Source organism: Camarhynchus parvulus, chromosome Z (genome assembly GCF_901933205.1).
Source record: "Camarhynchus parvulus chromosome Z, STF_HiC, whole genome shotgun sequence".
NCBI classification, from domain to species: domain Eukaryota; kingdom Metazoa; phylum Chordata; class Aves; order Passeriformes; family Thraupidae; genus Camarhynchus; species Camarhynchus parvulus.
Window position 1 is genome coordinate 32,954,612 of NC_044601.1, and position 21,324 is coordinate 32,975,935.

The window sequence follows — 21,324 nt, forward strand, 5'->3', positions numbered from 1 at the left end:
TGCTTCTAGATTTTGATTTGCCTGGGAGAGTTAGGAGAGCTTTCTGTTGTAACTTGTAACTTCTTGAGACTTTTGTGATGACTGTGTTTAGAGGGTAAGTGTTTAGAACTGTCTCTCTTCAGGATTGTTTTTTCAAAGTGAGCTGGACTGTATGATAGATATTGTGAGGTTGATGGGTTATTTGCTTTGTATATGTGTGTATGCGAAGAGAGCAAGCTTTGGAACAATTTTTACTGTTCTTTGGAGACCTTATTTCAAAAATCTGTGAGAGATATCAGAATATAAACAGTTAACTTTTTGCTGTTTTTGTAACAGGCTTTCAAGACAGTTTGAAAAATTTTGGTATTTGAGCTCTTTAAACCACTTTGACCTAAAAGTTACTGCAGCTCGGCCAATAAAGTCCCTTCTTGGAAAAGCAGAAGAAATCTCTGTGCCAGAAAAAAAAATCACCATTTGAGTCTGTGGTATGAGTAAAGCCAACCCAAATGCTTTTCCTGTTGGCATAATTTGTCTGCATCAAAATTTTGTTTCCATCACAGTTGAATTGGCTATATGGAGTTGAATTCCTGGCTGCCACTTCCAGCTGGTGCAGTTTTTCTGGCAGAAGTTTATGAAGCAGACAAGCCTGGTAGAGCAGATCCTTGAAGACTTCTTTGTTTGTGAGGTTTTAATATGGAGGAGTAGAGGAGTTTCATAATAGCTCTCAAATACTTGACCTACTCTTATTTTTATAGAACTAGCAGGAGTAGTAGGGAGGTATTACTGTGGGTGTAATCTCCTTTTTTCTTGCAGTCTCTGTTATGCAAGCAAGGAGGAGTGTATACTTTCCCAGACCATATTTGGTTCTCCAGATTTCAGCTCCTGCACCAGAAACTGAGAAAAGATTTTGTGTATTACTCCACTCTTCCCTCTTAAGCATTCAGATCACACATGAAAATGTTTTAGTGTCTTCTGAATATTTCTGTTGCTGCATGTACCTTTCATTTCCCCAGATAAATGCCTTAGTATTTAGACTGTTGCTAGGTTCTTTCCTCTTTCTCATTCCAAGCTTTCACCAGTGTTCAGACGCCAGGTGCTGTAGACTATTAGACTCAACAACAGTTGCATTTCTCCTAGATCAACATCAGTGGCATCAAATACGTTAGGTTGGTCAGCCATGTGGCAGCTCTGTCTTATGAGTGTGCACAGTCATCTGTTACATTTTAGTTCTACAGCTTGCTTTGTCTGATGTAGATGATTTTGCTTCTTAATTTTGATGTTGTGTTTCTCGATGATTAATTCCCGTCATTATTTTCTAGAGCACATGTTGAACAACTGAGCCAATAGAGAGTGCAGTTAGTATTGTGGTTTGATCCTCTAGTCTATATACAGAAAAAATCCCAGTAAGAAAAACTCGTTTAAGTATCTTTCTTTTGGAAGTACCTTAGTCATCTAACTCCAAATGCTCCTCTACTACCTGACAACACATACTAAATTTCAGGAGTAATTAGAATGACAGTGGATTCTTCAGAGCTAAAAAATGCAAAGCAGAGTTTTCCAGGAGGTTTTTCAGTAAGAATATGAAAATCTAACAATGTTCATTTTTTTTTGATTTGCAGAAGACTGACCCATTCCTGATGAGGAAGCAGGCACAAAGAATATGATAGGAAATTGCGTGAGACTGTACTCAACAGTGCAGTCTTCAAATCAGCACCTAATCAACTAGGAAATTTTACGTTAAGAATCACTTGTCTGTCTTCTCATTGGTTGGTGCAATGCCTTACTTGAGAAAATGATAGAATTTGGTTTCCATTTGTTAAGCTTTCTGAAAGTTATTCTCCAGATGGGAATAGAGCTTTTAAACTAATATATTTAGTTCACATAGGCCTCTCTGAGAAAAGACCAGGAGCTGTCCTGGTACTTGACAGAGCAAGCTGCATCCAGTTCCAAAACAGACCCGTGACTGCCCAATGCTGAGTCTTTAAGAGATGCTGGTGGCACTTCTGTGATGACATATATATTAGAAATTAGCAGCCATGAGAGAGGAGTGAGAAGAAAATGGAAGAGGAACAGCCCTGCAGACTCCCAGATCAGAAGCAAGGAAGGGGAGGAGGTGTTTAAGTGCCAAAGGAGAGATTCCCTTGCAGCCCAAAGACAAGACCATGTCAAAGCAGGTTGTCATCCTGGAGCTCATGGAGGACCAATCTGGAGCAGATATCCACACTGCAGGCCATGAGGAACCCCAGGCTGAAGCAGGTAGACAGACCCTGATGGAAGCTGCAGCCCGTGAAGAGCCCAGTCAGGAGCAGGGTCCTGACAGAGCTGTGACCTGTGGGAGGGCAGCCTATACAGGATCAGATGCTCTGGCAGTTGTGGCCCATGGCGGCCCAGTGCTGGAGAAGGACTGTGCCCTGTGAAAAAGACCATGCTGAAGCAGTTCCTGAAGAACTGTCTCCCGTGAGAAGTCCTGGGAAAGACTGTATTGTGTGGAGGAGAGTCTGTGCTGGAGCAGGAAAAAAGAGTGAGGAGGAAAGAGTGGCAGGGATGAAGTGTTATGGTTGAATTGCAAGGCCCATTCCCCTTCCCTTTTGCTCTGCGCAGCAGTGGGGAGGGATGGGGGAGTTAGTAACAAAGTTAAGCCAGGAAAAAAGGAAGAAAGAATGGTGGGGAGAAGATTTTGTTTTTGTTTCACACTGTCTACCTTTTATTGCCACTAAATTAAATTTATCTTTCCTATGTCCAGTCTGTTTTGGGCATGATGGTAGCAAATGAGTGATCTTCCTTGATCCACGAGCTTTTAATTGTATTTTCTTCCCTATCTTACTGAGGAGGGAAACTGGCAGAGAGCCTAAGTTAACCTACACATCCAGTTATTACAGATTTTTCAAAGTAAGATTGAGGGAAGACCTTTTTTCTTGAAGAGCTATGAACTGAGGGTGGATTAGTTATATAGTCTCAGAGGAACTTGTGTAAAAAATAGTCTAAAATAAAAGTAGTCAGGAAGATTTTTCTCCAGTTGAGCGAGTAGTGACCAGAGCTGTGTAATAAGTATGCTATAAAAGTTAAAGTGGAATAACCTCAACAGGAAAGACTAAATCTGTAACTACTTGGTTCCTTTTTTTATCCCTTACTTGAGAGGCAGGATTTCTTTTGTTAAGGCTTGTGTATGGCTTCTATTTAGATGACTCACTCTTCCTACCTTGTGTGCTCTGAAGACTTGTGTATGAAGTATTGTGTGTTCTTTTCCAGTTTGGAAGTTCTCTAATGACAACTTCAGTTTAGTTACTCCTTTAGTATCTGGAGCAATTTATAAAAATATTGTATTTCTGTCTGAGAGGGGATTCCATTGTTTCACTGAATACAGACGGTTTGAATTGAAAGTACTTTCAACCAGTGTGTACTTGTCTCCTGTGTCAAAGATTTCTAAGGGTCTAGTGAAAGTAAAGACAACTTAATTCATAGCTAATATTACCATAGCATTAAGCTTTTTTTTTAAAAAAAAGCTTCTGGCAATTGGATATATTCAGCTGAAATGCTAGTTGTGAATATTTCTATGCCACTTTTCTTCCTTTTTTGGTCTTGAATGAGCTGTGGACCATAGCTTACTATGATTTGTGCATAGAAATAAAAAAAAAAAATTAAGATCAGGCCATTAGGAAAAGATAAATTGTGAGCTCCAGCTAGAGAGTCATCTTTTTAGCAGTATTTTTCCTTGATTGATGCAATTTTGAGATTTGCTTTTTCAACATGGTGAAACAACATCTGACCATTCCTTCTCTTCTGTGGCTTGTGACATCTGATAAAAAATGGAAATGTAAAAGCTTATTTATTACGATGATACAAGCATTCTTCTTTTTCCTTTCTCAATAGGATTGAAGCCATCTTGAACTTCAGATCCATGCTATTACCTAAAATTGATTAAAAAGATCAAAATCTGTCTGAGTTAGTTCTCTGGTTGTGTGGTGAGCTTTGCCAAACCGATTCAACATTTTGTAGAGTTACCTAATTTGATTGATCAAGCTAGTGCTTTACTGGTATAATATTTACCAAACGCTGGACTCTGCAATACAGTTATGTGGAAATACAGCGCCTACTTCAGTCACTGGAAATGTGAGATTATTTTATGTGATGGATATCTGTCTTTAGAACTCATTTTGAGCAACAGAAGGCTATATTATATTTGGTATCATTCAGCTGGCTTATGTGTTCTGGGAAGTATACAAGCAGGATTAAAGTGTATCTTTGGCTATTGGAATCCATGGTGTTTTACCTGCTGATTAAAAAATATATTTTAAAAAAAGTCCTGTTTTAATATTTTAACAAATTGCCTTGGGCTTTTAGTCCATTACAACAAATGCGCACAATTAATATATGTATTTTTTGGAAATATTTTTTCCAGTGAAAGCCACCTAAAATCCTTAAAATATTAAGTTCTAGGTAAAAGATCTATTTCTGAGGTAGTGGTATTTGGTTAGTTCTTTTTCCAGAGGAAGGTAGCAAGAAAGGGAGTGATTTTCCTAAAGCTATGAAAAATTATAAAAGCATGGGAAAAATTGATCAAATTGAATGCCTAAAATTGTTAAATTGAAATATTTGGTGCAAAGTAATTTGTTATGTCTGGAGAAGTAGTTACAAATAAATATACTGATGATAAGCGAAGTTTATTTGTTTGGACTCTGTCTATGGCAATCAGAATCATGCTTGGGATATCCTCTAGCTAGCTGTACAGAAAACCTAGGGAGACAAATGTCTGAATGAAACAGTTGGCTGTTTTTGGGTTGCCTTCCTACATCTTGTTTATATTATATTGAGTAAAAATTTTGGAGGTGTAGCTTGCTTTTTATAATGGTAAATTGAGGATTTGAGTCTAACTTTGGAGCTAAGGCTTTTATAACCAAATGACTGAAAGTCATTTAATGAATGAAAATAAGTATAACCATATAGCTTACAAATAGGTAAATCAAGTATCATCCTGAACAGCTGGAGAACTTCTAAAGTTTCTTGAGATGCTTGAAATTGATGCAATTTTCTAGATCTTTTGGATTGTTACAGAAATAATAAAGAAGTTTCCAGAGTAGAAATTTGTAGTGACTTGGTGTCCAAACTTGACACAGGCAGGAATGGTGAATATCTGGGATATGCAACTTGAGCATATCCCAGAATTTAAATAAAAGTGATGTCTTGATGATTATGAAGCAATGAAAGGTACCTCACTGGAGTACCTCGCCTGCCTACCTAGAACAGAGAAACACACATACAGATCTTACTTATAATGCTATAATGAGTTTTCAAACAGTGAAATATTTTCTGGAATGGATATACCAGAACAGACTAAATGAAAATTGAAAAGATACCAGATGATGCAGAAGATTTTATCTTGAGAAAACTGTGTTGTGCAGTGTCCCTAGATGGTTGGAAAACTTGTTTTCCCATTTGCTCTTATAAAGAGGCTGTGCTTTCTGGGTATTTTATGTAGATATTTTGAGAATAATCAGAAAATATTTTCCTTTGTTTGCCTTTTTTTAAAAATATACTTCTCAAGGATTTGCTCATCTATTGTCTTTGGTGATGTCACTGGCTTGTTGCAGTTTTGGCTGCTTGGGAATGTCTCTTTAATGGCTATGTATGTGCTGCAAGTGCAATACCTTTCATTTTTGATTTTAAAAAGTTGTTCTATACGTTTTCTATAAGGTTTATCCAAACCCATATTTCCCAGGTTGCATGAGTTAATGAATTCCTGTATTTCATGTAGTTGTTATAGTTAGGTTTGACTTTTGGAATATAGTCCTTGTGGCACTGCTTAGGACTGCTTGGGAGTCGTATTGAATTTCATGAATAAGTACTCACATGCATCACACTTTTTTTTACCCTCCTTTTTTATCTTGTATCATTGAAGCATGTAATTAGAAGACTATTGGCATACATGACACCATATAAGAAATTCCTGTAATTGCTTACATGTTAGAGATGTGTAGATGAACTTGACCATCTTAAAGAAAGACTTAACTGGAAACCTGCATAACTATCATGAGACTGCTTCTGAAGTTTGTGTGTGGATCAAAGAGAGGACTGTGGAATTCAGTGCTGCTGAAGTCCTTGATTTGATAGGGTAGACTAGTGGACTGGATACTGTATCTGAACAGTTTTGTTTCCATGGAAGTGAGGAAAGTCTTCTTGAGAGTCTCCTGTCCAGAAAAATTCTTAGTGTGGTATAATTTGTCATCTTTAAGCAAGCTATAGTTGGTGTCAGCAGGTGTATTAAATATTGTTGATTTGATATCTAAACCTACAGGAGTAACTGTGTAGTCATTGTTGGTATTTTTAAGATCTTTGAAGTCACAGGGCAGTTCAGATGAGTCCTCTGATATCCTTGTATATATCAACTTTCAGATTTCTGTATCTCTTTGTAGCTATTTTGAAGTACATGAGTTTTTCCTCTGTGGTTGATGTGTGTACTAACAAATGCATTAATTACTAGCGGTCTTATCTTTAAAACTTGTACTGGGCATATCTGGTTTAGAGTTCACTTCTCATACAGAAGTCCATATGGTGCTGTGTTACAGATTGGTGACCACAACAGTGTTGAAAAGATGCCAGTGTTTTATAGTTGTCACTGAATAGTTCTTGCACAACATTGACGTCCCCTATGCTTCTCACTGTGCCAGTCAGTCAGCTGAGTGCAAGCAGGAGGTTGGGGCGGGGCGCAGCTGGCACAGATGATGTGAATTGAGCAGAGGGATGGTCCGTAACATATGAGATCATACTCAGCAGTAAAATTGGGTAGTTGTTTTTCCAAAGTAGACCTTGTTCAGGACTGGAGAGACATTGGTCTGCTGGTGGGGAATGGCTGCTTTTGCATAATTTGTTTATTTCTTTTTTCCCCTTGTGCTTATTAAACTGCCTTTATCTCAACCTGCAAGGTGGGTCCCCTTCTCCCTCCCCACTGCTTTTGCAGTTCTTTTCATTTCTCCATCCTGCTGTGTAATGGGAAAGCAACTGAATGGGGGTTTACCTGCTATCCAGAGTCAAGCATACAAAACTATGAATTTGTATGACATGAAAAATGAAATCTGGAGTCATTAGCTGGGTTAGTTCCGAAAATGTCCTGTATGGTTATGAATACCAACATTGCTATAATGCTACTGTACTCATTTTAGTTTTGCTAGAGGGATGCTTGAAGTCACTTTGAGCTTGTTCTGACAGGTGTTGCAGCTCAAGGGGGTTATTATTTTTCCCCATTCTATTTTCAGAATACAGTGGTGAATTCTTAATTAAGAACTTAGTGTTTAGGGAGGTGCTCTTTACCTATTTTTAATCCAAAAGTACCATTAGCACTCTCCTGGTAGAAACCCAGGTTTTGGAAAAAGATTCTTTCTATACTTCTAGCCCTTCATAGTTAGCAGTTAGAGAAATTCTGAGAGATGATTTGTGGGTATTGTTATTCTCACTGCTTCACATACTGCATTTTTTTCTTGGAGTCTGAAATAGTAGCACCTTAGAATATTAGACATTAGATTATGAATTTGAGATATATTCCTGAATCACAAAATATTGTTTGACTGTCTTTCTTTGTAGACCTTCATCAGCAATGTAGTTTTGCTTTAAGCCTTCATTTCAAATCTTGGAATAGAGAAAAAGTTGTCTGTATTTAAGATATAAACATTTAATTTTTCACTTTTTTTCCTTTTTATCAGATCTCTTGAGAGCTGGGTTAATATCATAACTGGCATTAAGACAATCCATGAACTGTATCTTTTCAAATTACTTGCACTTTCTGTAATAAATACATTTTTAGATTTCCAAGACAACTTTGTGTATTTTGAAATAGAGTTTTATATAATTGCCTGGAAAACACAGAGGACTGTGTTAGGTAGAATTCTGTCTTTTTTTATGTTGTTCATGGTTTGACGATGATTGTAATGGGTTAGTAGGAGTGTTGAATGATTGGCTGAGTCCAGTAAGATCCCTGGAGATATTTAAAAGATGTGTAGATATGATACTTAGGAACATGGCAAGGTAAATGATTGGACTTGATGATCTTGAAGGTCTTTTTCAGCCTAAACAATGCTCTGATTTCATGACACAAGAGCCATTTTGACATGATTGTGGTGGAGGCTAGCTACTTTAGTTAATGTAATTTTCACTGTTCAAATCTTAGTTAAAAAGAGAGCAATGACATGCTCATGGATCAGTTTTTTTCAGATCTTAAACTCACTCATCTATGATCCATATACAATGGTTTAAAACTTTGTGGTTTTAAAGGGACTAAAACCATGTGAAGGTCATTTTGACTGGAAGTTACAGATTATTGATTAGCCCTGATCATACTAAATTGATAAAATAAATTTGGTGAGGTTCTGATAAATACATTTGTTCTTACATGGGAACTTAGCTCCTCTTTGTTTCCATTATGTACGTCTGAGTATTTGACTTTCCACTGCAGTGTCTAAGGTCCAAATTTCTTCCATAAATATTAAGTCAAATCAAGTAATCACTTCCATTTGAAATGCTCATTTCACATCTGTGGGTATTTGTCATGTTGATTTGTGAAGAAAGGTTGCTAGTTTTCTTCACAGTTTTCTGAGGCAGATTGTCACAGTGCGTTGTATGAGTGAAGTAATGCCTTTTTTCTGGAGTACTAAGTGCCTGTGGCACCTGATTTCTTTACTTGTGAGGGAACTGAGCCTGCTTAGCCATTTATATCCTTGGCAGAGAAAACCTGCTGGCAAAAATAATCTGATCTCATGTGCTTGGTGGTAGTGTGGTGGAAATAGAATACATGTGTGCAACACATGGCAAAAAAAATAGTTATTACATGGTAAAGAATTCTTTCCGATTTTCTTTTGAAAAGAGTGGATAAAAGTGGCATGTAGCAGAGGTACTTAGACATATCTGAATCTATAACATTTTCATCTTAAGGTGGTTTGCAACAGTCAGTTTCACATCTGCTTTTATAGATGACCTAGAGTTGGACACAATGCAGCTATATATATGTGTGTTAATTGCCACAAATATGAAGAAAAGCTTCCAATAATTATAATTTTTTACTCTCTTCTCTTGTCTTGGCCTGCAACTGACACTTGTTTATCTTAAGAATACCTTTGTTATATATTTACTGCAATAAAAGATTTTTTTTTGGTAGCATCTTAGTTGAATGTGTAGCTCTTGAAAGCTGAAGGAGAAAAAAGCAACTGGATTTACATAAATGGAAAATGGAGTTGCTTATATATATGCATGTGTAACATCACCATTATAATATGTTCATGGAGTGATGCAAGAAAATGTAGAGACCTGTCTATACTGAAAATGGTTTGAATTTTGTATGTAGATTTTTTTTTTAATGTGCAATCTGTGGACAGTTGTTTTGAACATTTAAAATTTATTAAAACATTAAAAATTTATTTTTAAAAGTAGTACAGGTAGTATGAAAATGAAGAAATTCTGAGATTCCTATTTTGATTTTTTCCTTCTAAAATTTTTACTTTTTTTCCTGGTTAAGCACTGATTCCATGTGTGTGATTAATTAATAGGAATACATGGGTGCTTCTCTTTATACAGATTGGGTGACTCTTGTTGTCTTGCACCAAATTTATAAGACAGTTAAGAGAAATGCTGTGACTTTTAGTCAGATCCTGTCTGTTGTAACAAAATGCAGTTTCCCCCAAATATATTTAATGATAAAAAGCTGCATTGATACTGAAGTTGGCTAAGAATGGACTTCTAACACAATTTGAGGTATTAGAAAGCAGGCATTCTTTATTGCAGGTCTGGACACATTTGGAGGATTTTTCCTCTAATTGAATGTGTGTCATGAAACTTTACAACAGGGTATTTATTCCATCGTGATCATACATATTCATTACAGCATACTTCCTAGGTAAACATAAACATCACTTTTCCTAGAACTAATTTGCATGCATCTGCCTCCTATTGGAAGTCCTGTTATGATCTTAGAGGCTCATCCATAGGGGTCTCTGGTCCTCGTAGTCATTGGGTGCCCCCAGTGTTGTAATGACTTTGCCTTGAACTTCTCTTAGGTCATGTGCTGTTGTTTCTTGTTACATAACTGCCACAAAAACCACTTCTGTTCCTCATTATCTGTTTATCCACTGGGTTTCAGCTACTAGTTTAGCATCCTGTATGTCTGCTTTTATATTATTTTATCTAATTTCCTAGTTAGAATTTTGAGCTTTATTTTGCAACTTCCAGGAACTGAAAATTTCTATTCTCTGTTATCTGTCAGCAGGTAGATAAATTAGTAGTCTAGAATTTCCCTCAGCATCTTCCAATCTAATGTACATAGTTCATATTAATAGTGAAGCATCAGGGTTTTGTAGGATATAAGAAAATTAGATCTAAAATAGTATTTTTTTAATATTTTAAGGTTTCTTTGTGAGGTTCTTGTCACCAGCTGGAACTTGCTGAATGCATATGGATGGACATAGTTTTTAAGTGATTGAGCTCTGGGTGCAAATATCACCTGTCTGTATAATTTCTTAAATCCCTTCAGATTGCAGGTATACTCCCATGTTGGATCTCCTTTTCTTTTCCTTTCTTTCTCTAAAGTAATTTGCTGACAAGTCTATTGATGGTCTTTCATAAATAGAAGAGATCAAATATCCCTGAAGTACTTTAAAATAACAAGTCCTTAGAAAATAGGATTCAGTTTGCAATATTGGTGCTGAAAATATATTCAGTGGATGGGAAATTTAGCTATTTGCAAGCTCTTTGATTTATTTTTCTGAGTCAGTTTAAAGCGCTTGGGGACACTGGGAGTAAGGGGAAGTACTGATTGTGAACTGCTTAACTTGCTGTACTGACAAATAGAATTGCAGCTGCTGTTTTCATGTCTGAGTTTTGTGTGAACAAAGGATAATTAAGAGATGTTCCTGTTCATGGCTCAAATACTTACTTGTCCTTAGTTTCATGCAGAAGAACACATTTTACTGTGTAGAATGGGAAGACTTTGTCCTTAAGTGCTGCCAGAGATGTTTCTGCAGGAATGCCAACCATTTGAATGTTTTTGGGTTTTTTTTTTAAAGTCCAAGATTTAAGTTTTCTGAATAGACCTAGAGTGGCAAAACTGAGCTCTATATCTTTAACCCAGAAGATACTTCTTCTCCCATTTGGATTTTCCCAGAAAAATCTGTGTTCTTTTTACCTAGTGTGGCTTGAAAAAGTTTCTAGTCAAACTCATGCAGTCTAGGGCCATTACTTCAAGTCTTCAAGTTTGTTTGCAGTCTGATGTATGCAGAGAACAGTTATTTGGTAATTTGGGGACAACAGAGACAACAGAATGTGATTATTGTTGCAGATATTCTTTAGAAGGTGTCTGTATTTTCATATACTGTATGTATTATTTACCAGCTTCTTTAAATGTTCCACTCAAAGTATCACTTGCTGCATAGCAGCACAGAATTCATTGTCATTGAATCATGACCTGTGGGAAGTTTACAGCTAATATACCATCATGACTAATACAGATTATTGGGGGGGGAGGGGCGGGGAAGAGATACAGGGTCATGCCTGCGAAATCAAGGGAAGGAATGAGAAGTAGTGAAAAAAAAGAAAAAGAATTTAATTCATGTCTTTGTCTGCATTCAAGTGATCTAGCAGTTTAAACCATGGTTTTTATCAGGAAAAATTCCTTCTTTCTTAAGTAGCATTTATGCTAGAGTACTGACTTCAGGACTTCTTTAGAAGAAATTCTTACTCTTCCACACAGCATGCTTCCTCCTTTTCTGTTTACAGCTCATAAAACTGGGTGTGCTGTCAGTAAACTCTTTTTGTAAGTATTGCTAATCAAAAAAAGATAAACCCATCAGTATCGATTCCTTTTAATGTTAAAACCGCATATCTGCCATGCTCAGATGTACAGTATATGCAAAATATTTGAGTCACTCATCTGTGATAGTGCAATGAAATGTCTTTTTGTTGATTACTGAATTTACTAGAAATCAAAGTTGCAAAGGAGCAAACAGGTTGCTGAGAGTTTTGGGTGTGTTCATAGTTTTATTTTTGAGTTGAAAGGCTTAGTAATATTTACTAAGAATATTTGGTCTGGATATTCATTTAAGGTTTGAAAAGAAAGATGAAGAGTCTCACCATTTGCAAGTTTTGGGAATGTTTTCTTGTGAATCAGAAGATAGAAAACTGTGTGTCAATTGTTATTATAGGGATTAGATGTTAGCAGACTTTACTGCAAAGCTGTTGCAATTTATAATGTAGTACCACATCTCATTTGTAATGCTATTTTTTTCAGTGGTAGTGTTGTCAGAATAGCCATATATAATTATTCTATTAAGTAAGTTAGTTCAAATTTTTTGTTTAAAAAAACAACTTTGGTGCTGATCTCTTCAGAGGATTTTGTTTTGGAAGATGTAGTATTAATAAAAATCATGAGTAATAATTGCACCATTAGTTTGGAGGTAAAGAGTAGGGTAAAAATACAGCTGTTGTGGTTGTCTAGCTTGAACTTTGCAATTCTGTATAAGAATTCAGTTATGTTTAGCATAGAAGTTCACCTAGTAAAGGTTGAATTTGAAAATGAAAAGTTTTTTGGGGACGTTAAAGTTGAGTTTTCATACTACCACAATGACTAAAGAAATACTCAGTACTTCTGTAATGCTTGTTGCGGAAATAACGTAGAAATACAAATGTTATAGAAAAAAGCTTTACTTTTTTTTTTTAAGAAAAAGCTCTGTGTTGAATAATGATTGCCACATGCATTTTTTTTATTAAATGCTGATATTTATCTTTACTATGAAGTGAGTTGTAAACTCATGATCTTGTCCTATAGGTGGGATATTTTATAAGATATTACTCTAAGCTTGGAGCACACAAGCTTGTTATGATTTGGTTCTTTTAAAGGTCCATGGTTGGTGGTCCTAGCAACTTAACAGCTGATGTTCACTACTGCTAGCACCATTTTCTCTTTGTGGATCTTCTCCATTGATTCTGTATCCATCTGAGAGTCAAAAATTATGCAGCCTTTGTGCTGGTCTTCTAGTAGTCCTGATTTGTTAGCCTGACAGAAATCAGTAGAACTGAGACATAGTACAGAATCAAAAATAATGTCTTAATTTACTATTTGGAAACATGTAACTGTCCTATAATTGTACGTTTCCACCAGTGCTGGTGTTGTGGTTTAACCCTAGTTGTGAGCTAAGCATGCACAACTGCTTGCTCATGTCCTCACCAGTGGAATTAAAGAGTGAGTTGGAAGAGTAAAAGGTAGAAAACCTATGGACTGAAATAAAGACAGTTTAAGTGGGAAAGCAAAAGAAAGACAAGAAAACCAAAACAAGGCATTCATTCACCACTTCCCATGGACAGGCAGGCATTCAGCTTTCGACAGGAGAACAGGGCCACATCAAGTGTGACAGTGACTTGGAAAGAAAAATGGCATCGCTGCAAATGTTCTTCCTTTCCTCCTTCTTCCACCACACTGTATATCCTGAGCATTATGTCATATGGTCTGGAATATCCCCTTGGTCGCTTGTAGTCACCTGTGCTGTCTGTCTCCCATCCCAATTCCTGATGCACCCTCAGTCTTCTCACCAGCATAGCAGTAAGAAAAGGCCTTGGGTCTGTATAAGCCCTACTCAACAATAACAAGAACATCTCCATATTATCAGCTCTGTGCTCAGCACAAATCTGAAACACAGCCCCATTCCAGCTGAAAAGAACAAAATAAACTCTACCCCAGCCAAAACCAGCACAAATGGTCTATTTATTTCATGTTTCATGGAGGAAACTTTAGGAAGTCATGTTGTAAAAGGAGCTGTGAGAGAATAGGGACTGCAGAGTGGCTGGATGGTGGAATTTTCACAAAGAAAGCTAGTTGGTGTTTGGAAAAAATTGACTTTACTTTTAAGAGATGAGGTTTGTATCTTTATAATGATTCTTTTTTTTCCCCTGCTTCTGCAAGTGAAGATGAGTTCAGGAAACATGTGTGAGGTGTAAACTGTCTTTTTTATTTTTGCAGCTGAAGAGGTTAGCAGGAGGAATATTGCTGTATGTGTCTAAATTTAGAGCTGGACACACAGGATGGAAAAAGAGCCATCTGACTTTAATCTATGGCTGGTCTGAATTTTCATAGTTGGAAGAAGACTATCAACCCTTTAAATATGAAGTTAGTTGTTTATATTCAGGACCCTTGGATTTTAGGGGGAAACCTGTGTGAAATAACACTTGGGCCTTTCAGAAAGTCTCAAAATTCAAAAGCTTAAAGGAAAAAAAAAATTAGGCAACCCCTTCCCCTCTATCCCTGAAGTTGTACCTTTGAAATATCCTATTTAGAAGAACTGATATAGCAGATAGTGCTTTAAATATGCTGATCTGCGTGTAAATTATTGCAAGATACATAAGATAACTTACATAAATGGAGCTATAGTGCTGCCATTTTACCACAGGGAATGTTTAGGACTGGCATCTTGCCACAGGCTTGAATATATAGGAGTTGCAGACATTTTGTTTGTTTTTCACAGTCGAATGGTTCTCAGGAATGTTTCTGTGACAGAGGGCATATGTGCAAAAACTGCAGATATCAACTCATGCTAATAAATTATGATAGCCAATCTTACATGGAAGAATATCAATATCCATTTTGGCTTAAAAATCATATATCCGCATTTAGATAACTTCAGGAATACCCATGAAAAAAACTGGCTTTATTAATTGAAATTACTTTCTTATGTAGGAAATGTATGTGGCAGCCTTCATGCCAAACTGTTTTTCCATCCACTAAAATACTGCAGTGAGCATCTTTCCCATTCTATTTTGAAATTTAGAATACAGCTTGCTTCTTATTATCATTATATGTAAATATATTTTCCTCTGTACTCAGTTCAAGTGGTGTTTGCAAAGATTTGTGTCTGTACAAGTGTGCAACAGGATTGGTGGCTGCTCTTAACAATGGCTTCAACTGAAAGTGGATTGTTACTCTTAAGTTATGAAAGATGCTTAACTATATATTGTGAACTAATTTCTTAGAAAAAGTGATATTTAACAGGCAATTGTGGAAAATATGTTATAATCTCCTTAGTATGTGTGTGTAACAGTACCGAAGGCTGAGAGATAACCCAGTTAGATAGGCATAGGGCCAGGGTCTGTGTTTTCAGCCAGTGACTGTTTATAGCTCTTTGGCACTTCAGAGCCTGATCTTAGTATATTAATTCACTGTTAAAGCTGAATTTCATGTTGGTGCTATGGTTTTACTTTTTTGGGTCCTTATGTGTTGCATACTTAAATATCTTCCTAATGCCCATGAACATGTGTGCCCTGACTTATATTAGTTTCAAATAATTTTGGATCTTTGCAAGTTGCTGACTTTCTAAGAATTTTGTGCATGTGAAAAATTGAGTTCCACACACATTTATGTAACTTTTGAAGTTCTCCATTCCATTTTATATGAGACTTTAAGCACTTGCTTAATATTTTGTGGTATATTATTGATTTCTTTACCATTGTGTTTTTTGTTTCCTACCTTTGTTGAAATCATTACATGGTTTTTGTTTTGGATGGGACAGGGTTAATTTTCTTCCTAGTAGCTGTTGCAGTGCTGTTGTTTGGATTCAGTATGAGAATAATGTTGACAACACGCTCATGTTTTGGTTGTTGCTAAGTAGTGCTTACCCTAAGCCAAAGGCTTTGCAGGTGCACAAGAAGCTGAGAGATCACAGCCAGGACAGCTGATCCAAACTGGCCAAAGGGATATTTCCTACCATGGGATATCATGCCCAATTTATAAACTGGGGGCAGTTGGCTGAGAGCTGCTGATTGCTTTTGGGAGGCAGGCAGGGCGAGTGGTGAGCCATGGTACATCATGTGGCTTTTCTCCTGGGCCTTCATTTTTCTCTCTCTTTTTGGTTATATCAGTTGTTATTGTTGTTATCATTATAAAGACAATTATTCTTATTTTACTCTCATTATTTAATTGTCCTTATCTCAACTCTTTTCCTGATTCTCATTCCCATCCCACTGGCAAGGGAGGTGGAGTAAGTGAGTGGCTGTGTGGTGTACTTAGGTTCTAATTTGAGTTAAACCGCAACAGAAATGCACTAAAATGCAGAGATCCAAGTCATGTTTGCTACATAGAAGTGGTGTTCATGTCTGTTTAACTTCAAATTAAGAAATAAATATAAAGGAAAAATTAAGTATGAAAACATGTGAGAGTTTGAAGAAACTTAGAATAAATGTTGTGAGATTGTTTCCTCATTGCAGAGTTTCAAGGTACTCTGCAGCATGGGCAAACTTAATGTGAATCTTATTTTTTTATCAATCCTTAAGGAATTAGAAATAAACCAAAAACAAACAAAAACTTATGCAAAGCCAGGTCTTAACAACAATACATTATTCTTTTACAGATTGTTCTTTGAGGAGATGATCTTTAGATATAAATTTTACCTGTTACATGCACATTTGATTTCAAATCTAAATATAAAATCTCAGAGCACAGAAAATGTAGAGTAGGTTGTACTACTTTGTAAGATGTTCCTTTTCAGTAGTACTCCTAAAAGAAGCTGATCCTCAGAAGCAAGTTGCTAGCAGTTCTTTGTTTAATAGATATTTTGGTATATTTTTTCACTTTTCGTCCTTAACTTTCAGATCTCTCTCTGAAACGATGTTTCATTTCTTAATGTTCTGGGTTTGCAACTGATTTAGGAGTATTGGTAGAGTCAGTTTGAATGTAAAATCTTGAAAATATTTAGAAATACAATATAGAATATTTGGTACACTCTAAGTTTATTTTGTGTATTCTTTAACTTTTAAACATTTAGATTTGAATATTCATTTTTAATGGGAAAAAAAAATCCTGTCTTTTAATCTCTTGAATATCCTTTTTGTATTTTTGGAGAAGTTGTTTATCCCTTGGAAAATGAGACAGACTTCCAAAGCGCTCAGTTGTGCAGAAATATGTTTAGGATAGAAGTTGTTCAGCTGCCAGTTCAAAGAGTAACCAGAAAAACTCCTGTAGGTATGTTAGTAACAGGTGGCAAGAGTAACAGAAATAACTCTTGTAGGTGTGTTAGTACCAAACATAAGATGAAGGAAAATGTAGGTCTGCTGCTGCACAGGTCTGCTTAATTATGGACAGTGCAGTAAAGGTAGAAGTAATTACATTTTCTCTTTGCATTGGTCTGCATGGGAAAGTTCAGGTCTCAAGTTTCTATGACAAGAAGAAGCAACAATGAAGTTAACAGCAAAACACTGTTTGAGTAGGACGGAGTTAAGATCCAGCTGTAGCAGTTGGACACATTCACATGCACAGGATTTGGTGGGATGCATCTGAATTGGTCCACCATCTATCTTATTCAAAAGGTCATTGAAGGCCTAAGTGACTGGAAAGTCAAATATTATACCCATCTACAGAAATGAAAATTTGGGAAAATGCAGAGATGTCAGTCTCACTACATTCTTGGGGGAAGTTGTGGAACAAGTGTTTATGGAAGTTTTTTCCAAGAATGTGAAAGACAAGAAAGAAAATGGTGGGGAAAACCCAGCTCAGATTTACCAAGGGTGAATTGTGCTTTACCAACATGATGCTTTCTGCGATGAAACCACTTATTCTATGGATGAAAGAAGAGTTACAGTGCTCTGTACCTTGACTTTAAAAAGGCACTTGACATGTTTGTCCCTGCTATTCCTGTAGACAAGCTGGTAAGATACAATTTAGACATACGGACTGTGAAAGGTGTCTCGTCTCTAGAGATCAAAGGGCAGTGTGATGTTAGTGGCTCAAGGTCAAACTGTTAGTGGTCCTTGGAGTGGAGTTCCTTGAAAACTGATGCTGGGTCTCATAGTGCTATTTGTAAATACTTTAATGATAGGACTGAACCATCCCTGAGTTTGCAGATGACTTCAAAGTGGAAGGAGAGGTGATGACTAGGAAGGAAGAGAAACCATTTGTTCTGAGAAACCTTAAGAGGCTAAAAAATTGGACCAACAAGAATTGCATAAGTTTTAACAAAAATAAATAAGAACTGCATCTGGAAAGGAATAGGCTTAAGTAGCAGAACAGGCTGGGAACACACTGGCTGAGGTATAGCTCCGCTGCAAAGCACTTGTGGGTTCTAGGAGACAGGAAACCTAATATGAGCTAGTAGTATAATATGGCATAAAGAAGGCAAACAGTGTCATGGACAGCATCAGGAAGTCCAGTCATCAGTGGATCAAGGCATGTGCTTATTCTACTCAGCACTTCATAGGCCAACATAACATGATTAGAGGCTTGGAGGTTGCTGAGAGGGGAGAGATAACTGGTCTTCCTGTGCCAGGTAGATTCAGAGAAAAATACTGTATTTACAAGGGTTTATGCAATGACAGCAAAGGCAGTGGGCACAGGTTGCTCTAGGGGAATACCATGCAAATAAAAAAGAAAAAAAATCAATGTAAGAAGATTAATTAAGAGTTAATCATATGAATAGCTTTCCCAGAGAAATGGTGGAATCTCCCTTGACAAGAGTATTAAAGACTTGGAAGGACCCCGGACAACCTAATCTAGAGCTGTGCATTTGATAGAATTTTGGGCCAGGTCACTTCTAGAGATTTTATGGGAGAAGATAAAAATAAAATCTCCAAGTAAGACTTGTCTGTTATTCTGTGAAATAGGTGAATTTTTTTTGTTACTTCGTGAAATGTGTTCCAGAGTGTCAGCAGTTATGACGCATTCTGCATGTCCTTGATTGAGCAGCCTGAACTCATTTGTGTTCAGAGTAATAGCTCTAATGGTTACAGTGAGTGTCCTGAGTTTGGCTGAGCTGGAGGTACAGTGGAATTACTACTGGTATGCATGCATATATTGTCAGCAAAGCATAAAATGTTTTACTTTTACGTGGGCAAAAGATTTCAGTAGTGACTGACATTGTTTTGTCTGTGATTTGTCGAGCATGTAGCTTTACGTGCAGAAAAATGTTAGTTGAAAGCAAAGTAAAATTCATTAATCTATATGGCAACATTATTATGATCAATTTTAAATTATGCATTTATGTGTTTTTAAAAGGATTTTAAGGATGTAAATTGGAAGTATATATCAACAGAATAATAGTCATGACTTACTACTGTGTTAACAAAGTTCAGCTTGTGTTAGACTTGAATAAATCTTTAAATAAATATATTTGTCTAATTGTGGTGGCTAGCAGCTGGCCTGGAGGCCTCACAGTTATAGATAACCCTAATTATATAACTTGACCAGTGTAGGCCCTTAGGAGCCAGTTTAGGCTGATGGGGATGCAGACAGCTATTGGCCAGTAAGCCTAGTGGCAACTAAATTCAGTCAGTCAGGGATAACTGTGTGGGCTTTCGAAAAATATGTAAAGGGAACTGCACTCAATAAAAGTTGTCATGTGAACCTCGAATGTTGTGTCGTGTGTCCATCTCTACTGCACGAAATAGTGATCCCAACATGATCGGTAATAGCCAGGCTGTGAGGATAGCGGTGGAGATGGAACCCTGGCGGAGGAGGGCAGCCAGAGAGAGCTGCCAGCAGCATCAAAGGTCCAGACAATGTAAACAGAAAATGCCGCTGGGGACATGGGGACACAAGTTTCTACTGAGGAAAATGCTGTTGTACAGGTATGGACCCTCTTTTTATGTGAACAGGGGATAAGATACGTACACGGACAGGCTTTACAAGCCTTGCTGTCATGAGCTATGGAGTGGACACAACTGATAAAGGCCCGTTGGCTGGTGCTGGACACCTTAAAACAGATGAGAGCCACAGCTGAGGTGCCGCAGGCACTGCCTGCCAGAACATCCAGCAGGGGTGGAATGGCGGCAGGAGTGAATGCCATCTTGGGTGTACAGGCAGAGAGGAAAGGCAAGAAGCTGAGGGGAAGCTACTGTTATCCAAGCTCCATGTCCCTGTGGTGCTGCCTTCTGTGCCGCTGAAGCTCTCCTACCAGTGCTGCTATCAGCAACGTCTGCATTGGGCATGGGTTCGCCCATGCTGTGACTCCCCGACCGCTGCCATTGGCATCAAGCATGCAGGCACAGTGCCCAAGCTCACCTGTGATGTGGCCGCTGGAGCCATATGAGCCTTGTTTTACACCCCACGTCACTGTCAATCTGCTCAGCACGCCCCTGCCTGCGGTGGATTGGGCACCCCAGCCACCGCTTGGTACACCCACCTGCAGCTTTGGCATGCAGGTGGAACCTGGAAATGAAGCGGCGCCAAGCACTGGAAGTGCTGACATGGAGCTACATGTGCCCAAACCCTGAAGTGCTGGCGGGAGGTTGCTGGCGCCCAGAACCGTGGAATGCTATATTCTGCCGTGTCCACAGTCAGGGCTTGGGAAGCCTAGAGAGCACTGAGGTAGCCAGCACTGCTGTCAGTGCCCGAGGAGCTGGGGGACCCTGCCAGCTGCGGGCAGCCCCAGGGACCAGCAGAGTGGAACCGCATACCACCAAGGGTCACCCTGGAGTGGAGCCATGTGCCACTGAGAGCCATCCCTGAGCAGGCAATGAGTCACATTGCCTAGCAACCACTATCTGCAGCTGGAGCCCAATACAGAGCTCTGAACCTGCCATGTCTGTGCTGAGAGCCACCATCCTGGGAGGGCCCAAGCAGCCAGCCCCGCGCTGGGACGGGGGAGTGGGGCATAGCCAAGCTGTGGGAGCTGTGGGCAGTACCTTCCTGTCCTCTGCAGTCTGCATTGGCCTGCTGGCCTGTGGTGGTGCAGGTGCCTGACACCCAGGGTGGGCCTGGAATTATTTACCGAGTTGGGACGTACTGGGGAAGGCTCCTTTGGTGAGGTCTTCCAAAGAATTGATAATCGGACATGGCAAGGCAAGTGATTACCATAAAAATTCATAGCCAGGAAGTTTCCAGCATTAGAAACACACAGCAACAACCAGCAGCTTGCTCAGCTAAATTTTGAAATGCCTGCCATTACGGAATTTAAGGACCATGTCTGTTAACTACTATTGATGTTTGCCAAGTCTTCTTTGATATTGGTATAAAGATTGAATTAACAAAAACTACCTAGATTTGATTATGACCTACACAACTCTAATGAAAATCTACTTTGTTAAATGTGAAATTATCTTGTAGCATCTAACTATGCATGGGAATAACTTCTGAAGATTCTGGTGTTTCATTCTGCTAACTAGTTTTAATATTTACCTACTTAGAAATAAGCGAAAGGTTTTTAAGGGCGCCTTTTTGGAATTGGTGTGAGATCACGTCAGCTACAGATTCCAGAGAGGGATGTTGTTAAGTATACTGATGACGCATTTGCAAAATTTAGTAACATCTGACAAAATTGAAATTAAAATCTGTCACCTTGTCTCTTAAGTGTGTATTCTTACTAAGCTTTAAGCTCAATGCCTGGCACACACAGGGAT

At 38.0% G+C, this 21,324-nt stretch overlaps 1 protein-coding gene across 4 annotated transcripts in view; it reads left to right on the forward strand.

Moving 5' to 3' along the window:
* The window catches only part of AUH (AU RNA binding methylglutaconyl-CoA hydratase), a 112,745-nt gene that overhangs the window by 13,777 nt on the left and 77,644 nt on the right, over positions 1–21,324 (forward strand). The window contains exon 4 of one of the 4 annotated variants that reach the window (XM_030969001.1): positions 1,599–11,455. The exons of the other annotated variants lie outside the window; for them this stretch is intronic. Within the exon in view, the coding sequence (XP_030824861.1) occupies positions 1,599–1,606 (8 nt within the window). The 3' untranslated portion in view covers positions 1,607–11,455. Of the gene's footprint in view, positions 1–1,598; positions 11,456–21,324 lie in introns of those variants that run through there. 4 annotated transcript variants of the gene reach the window in all.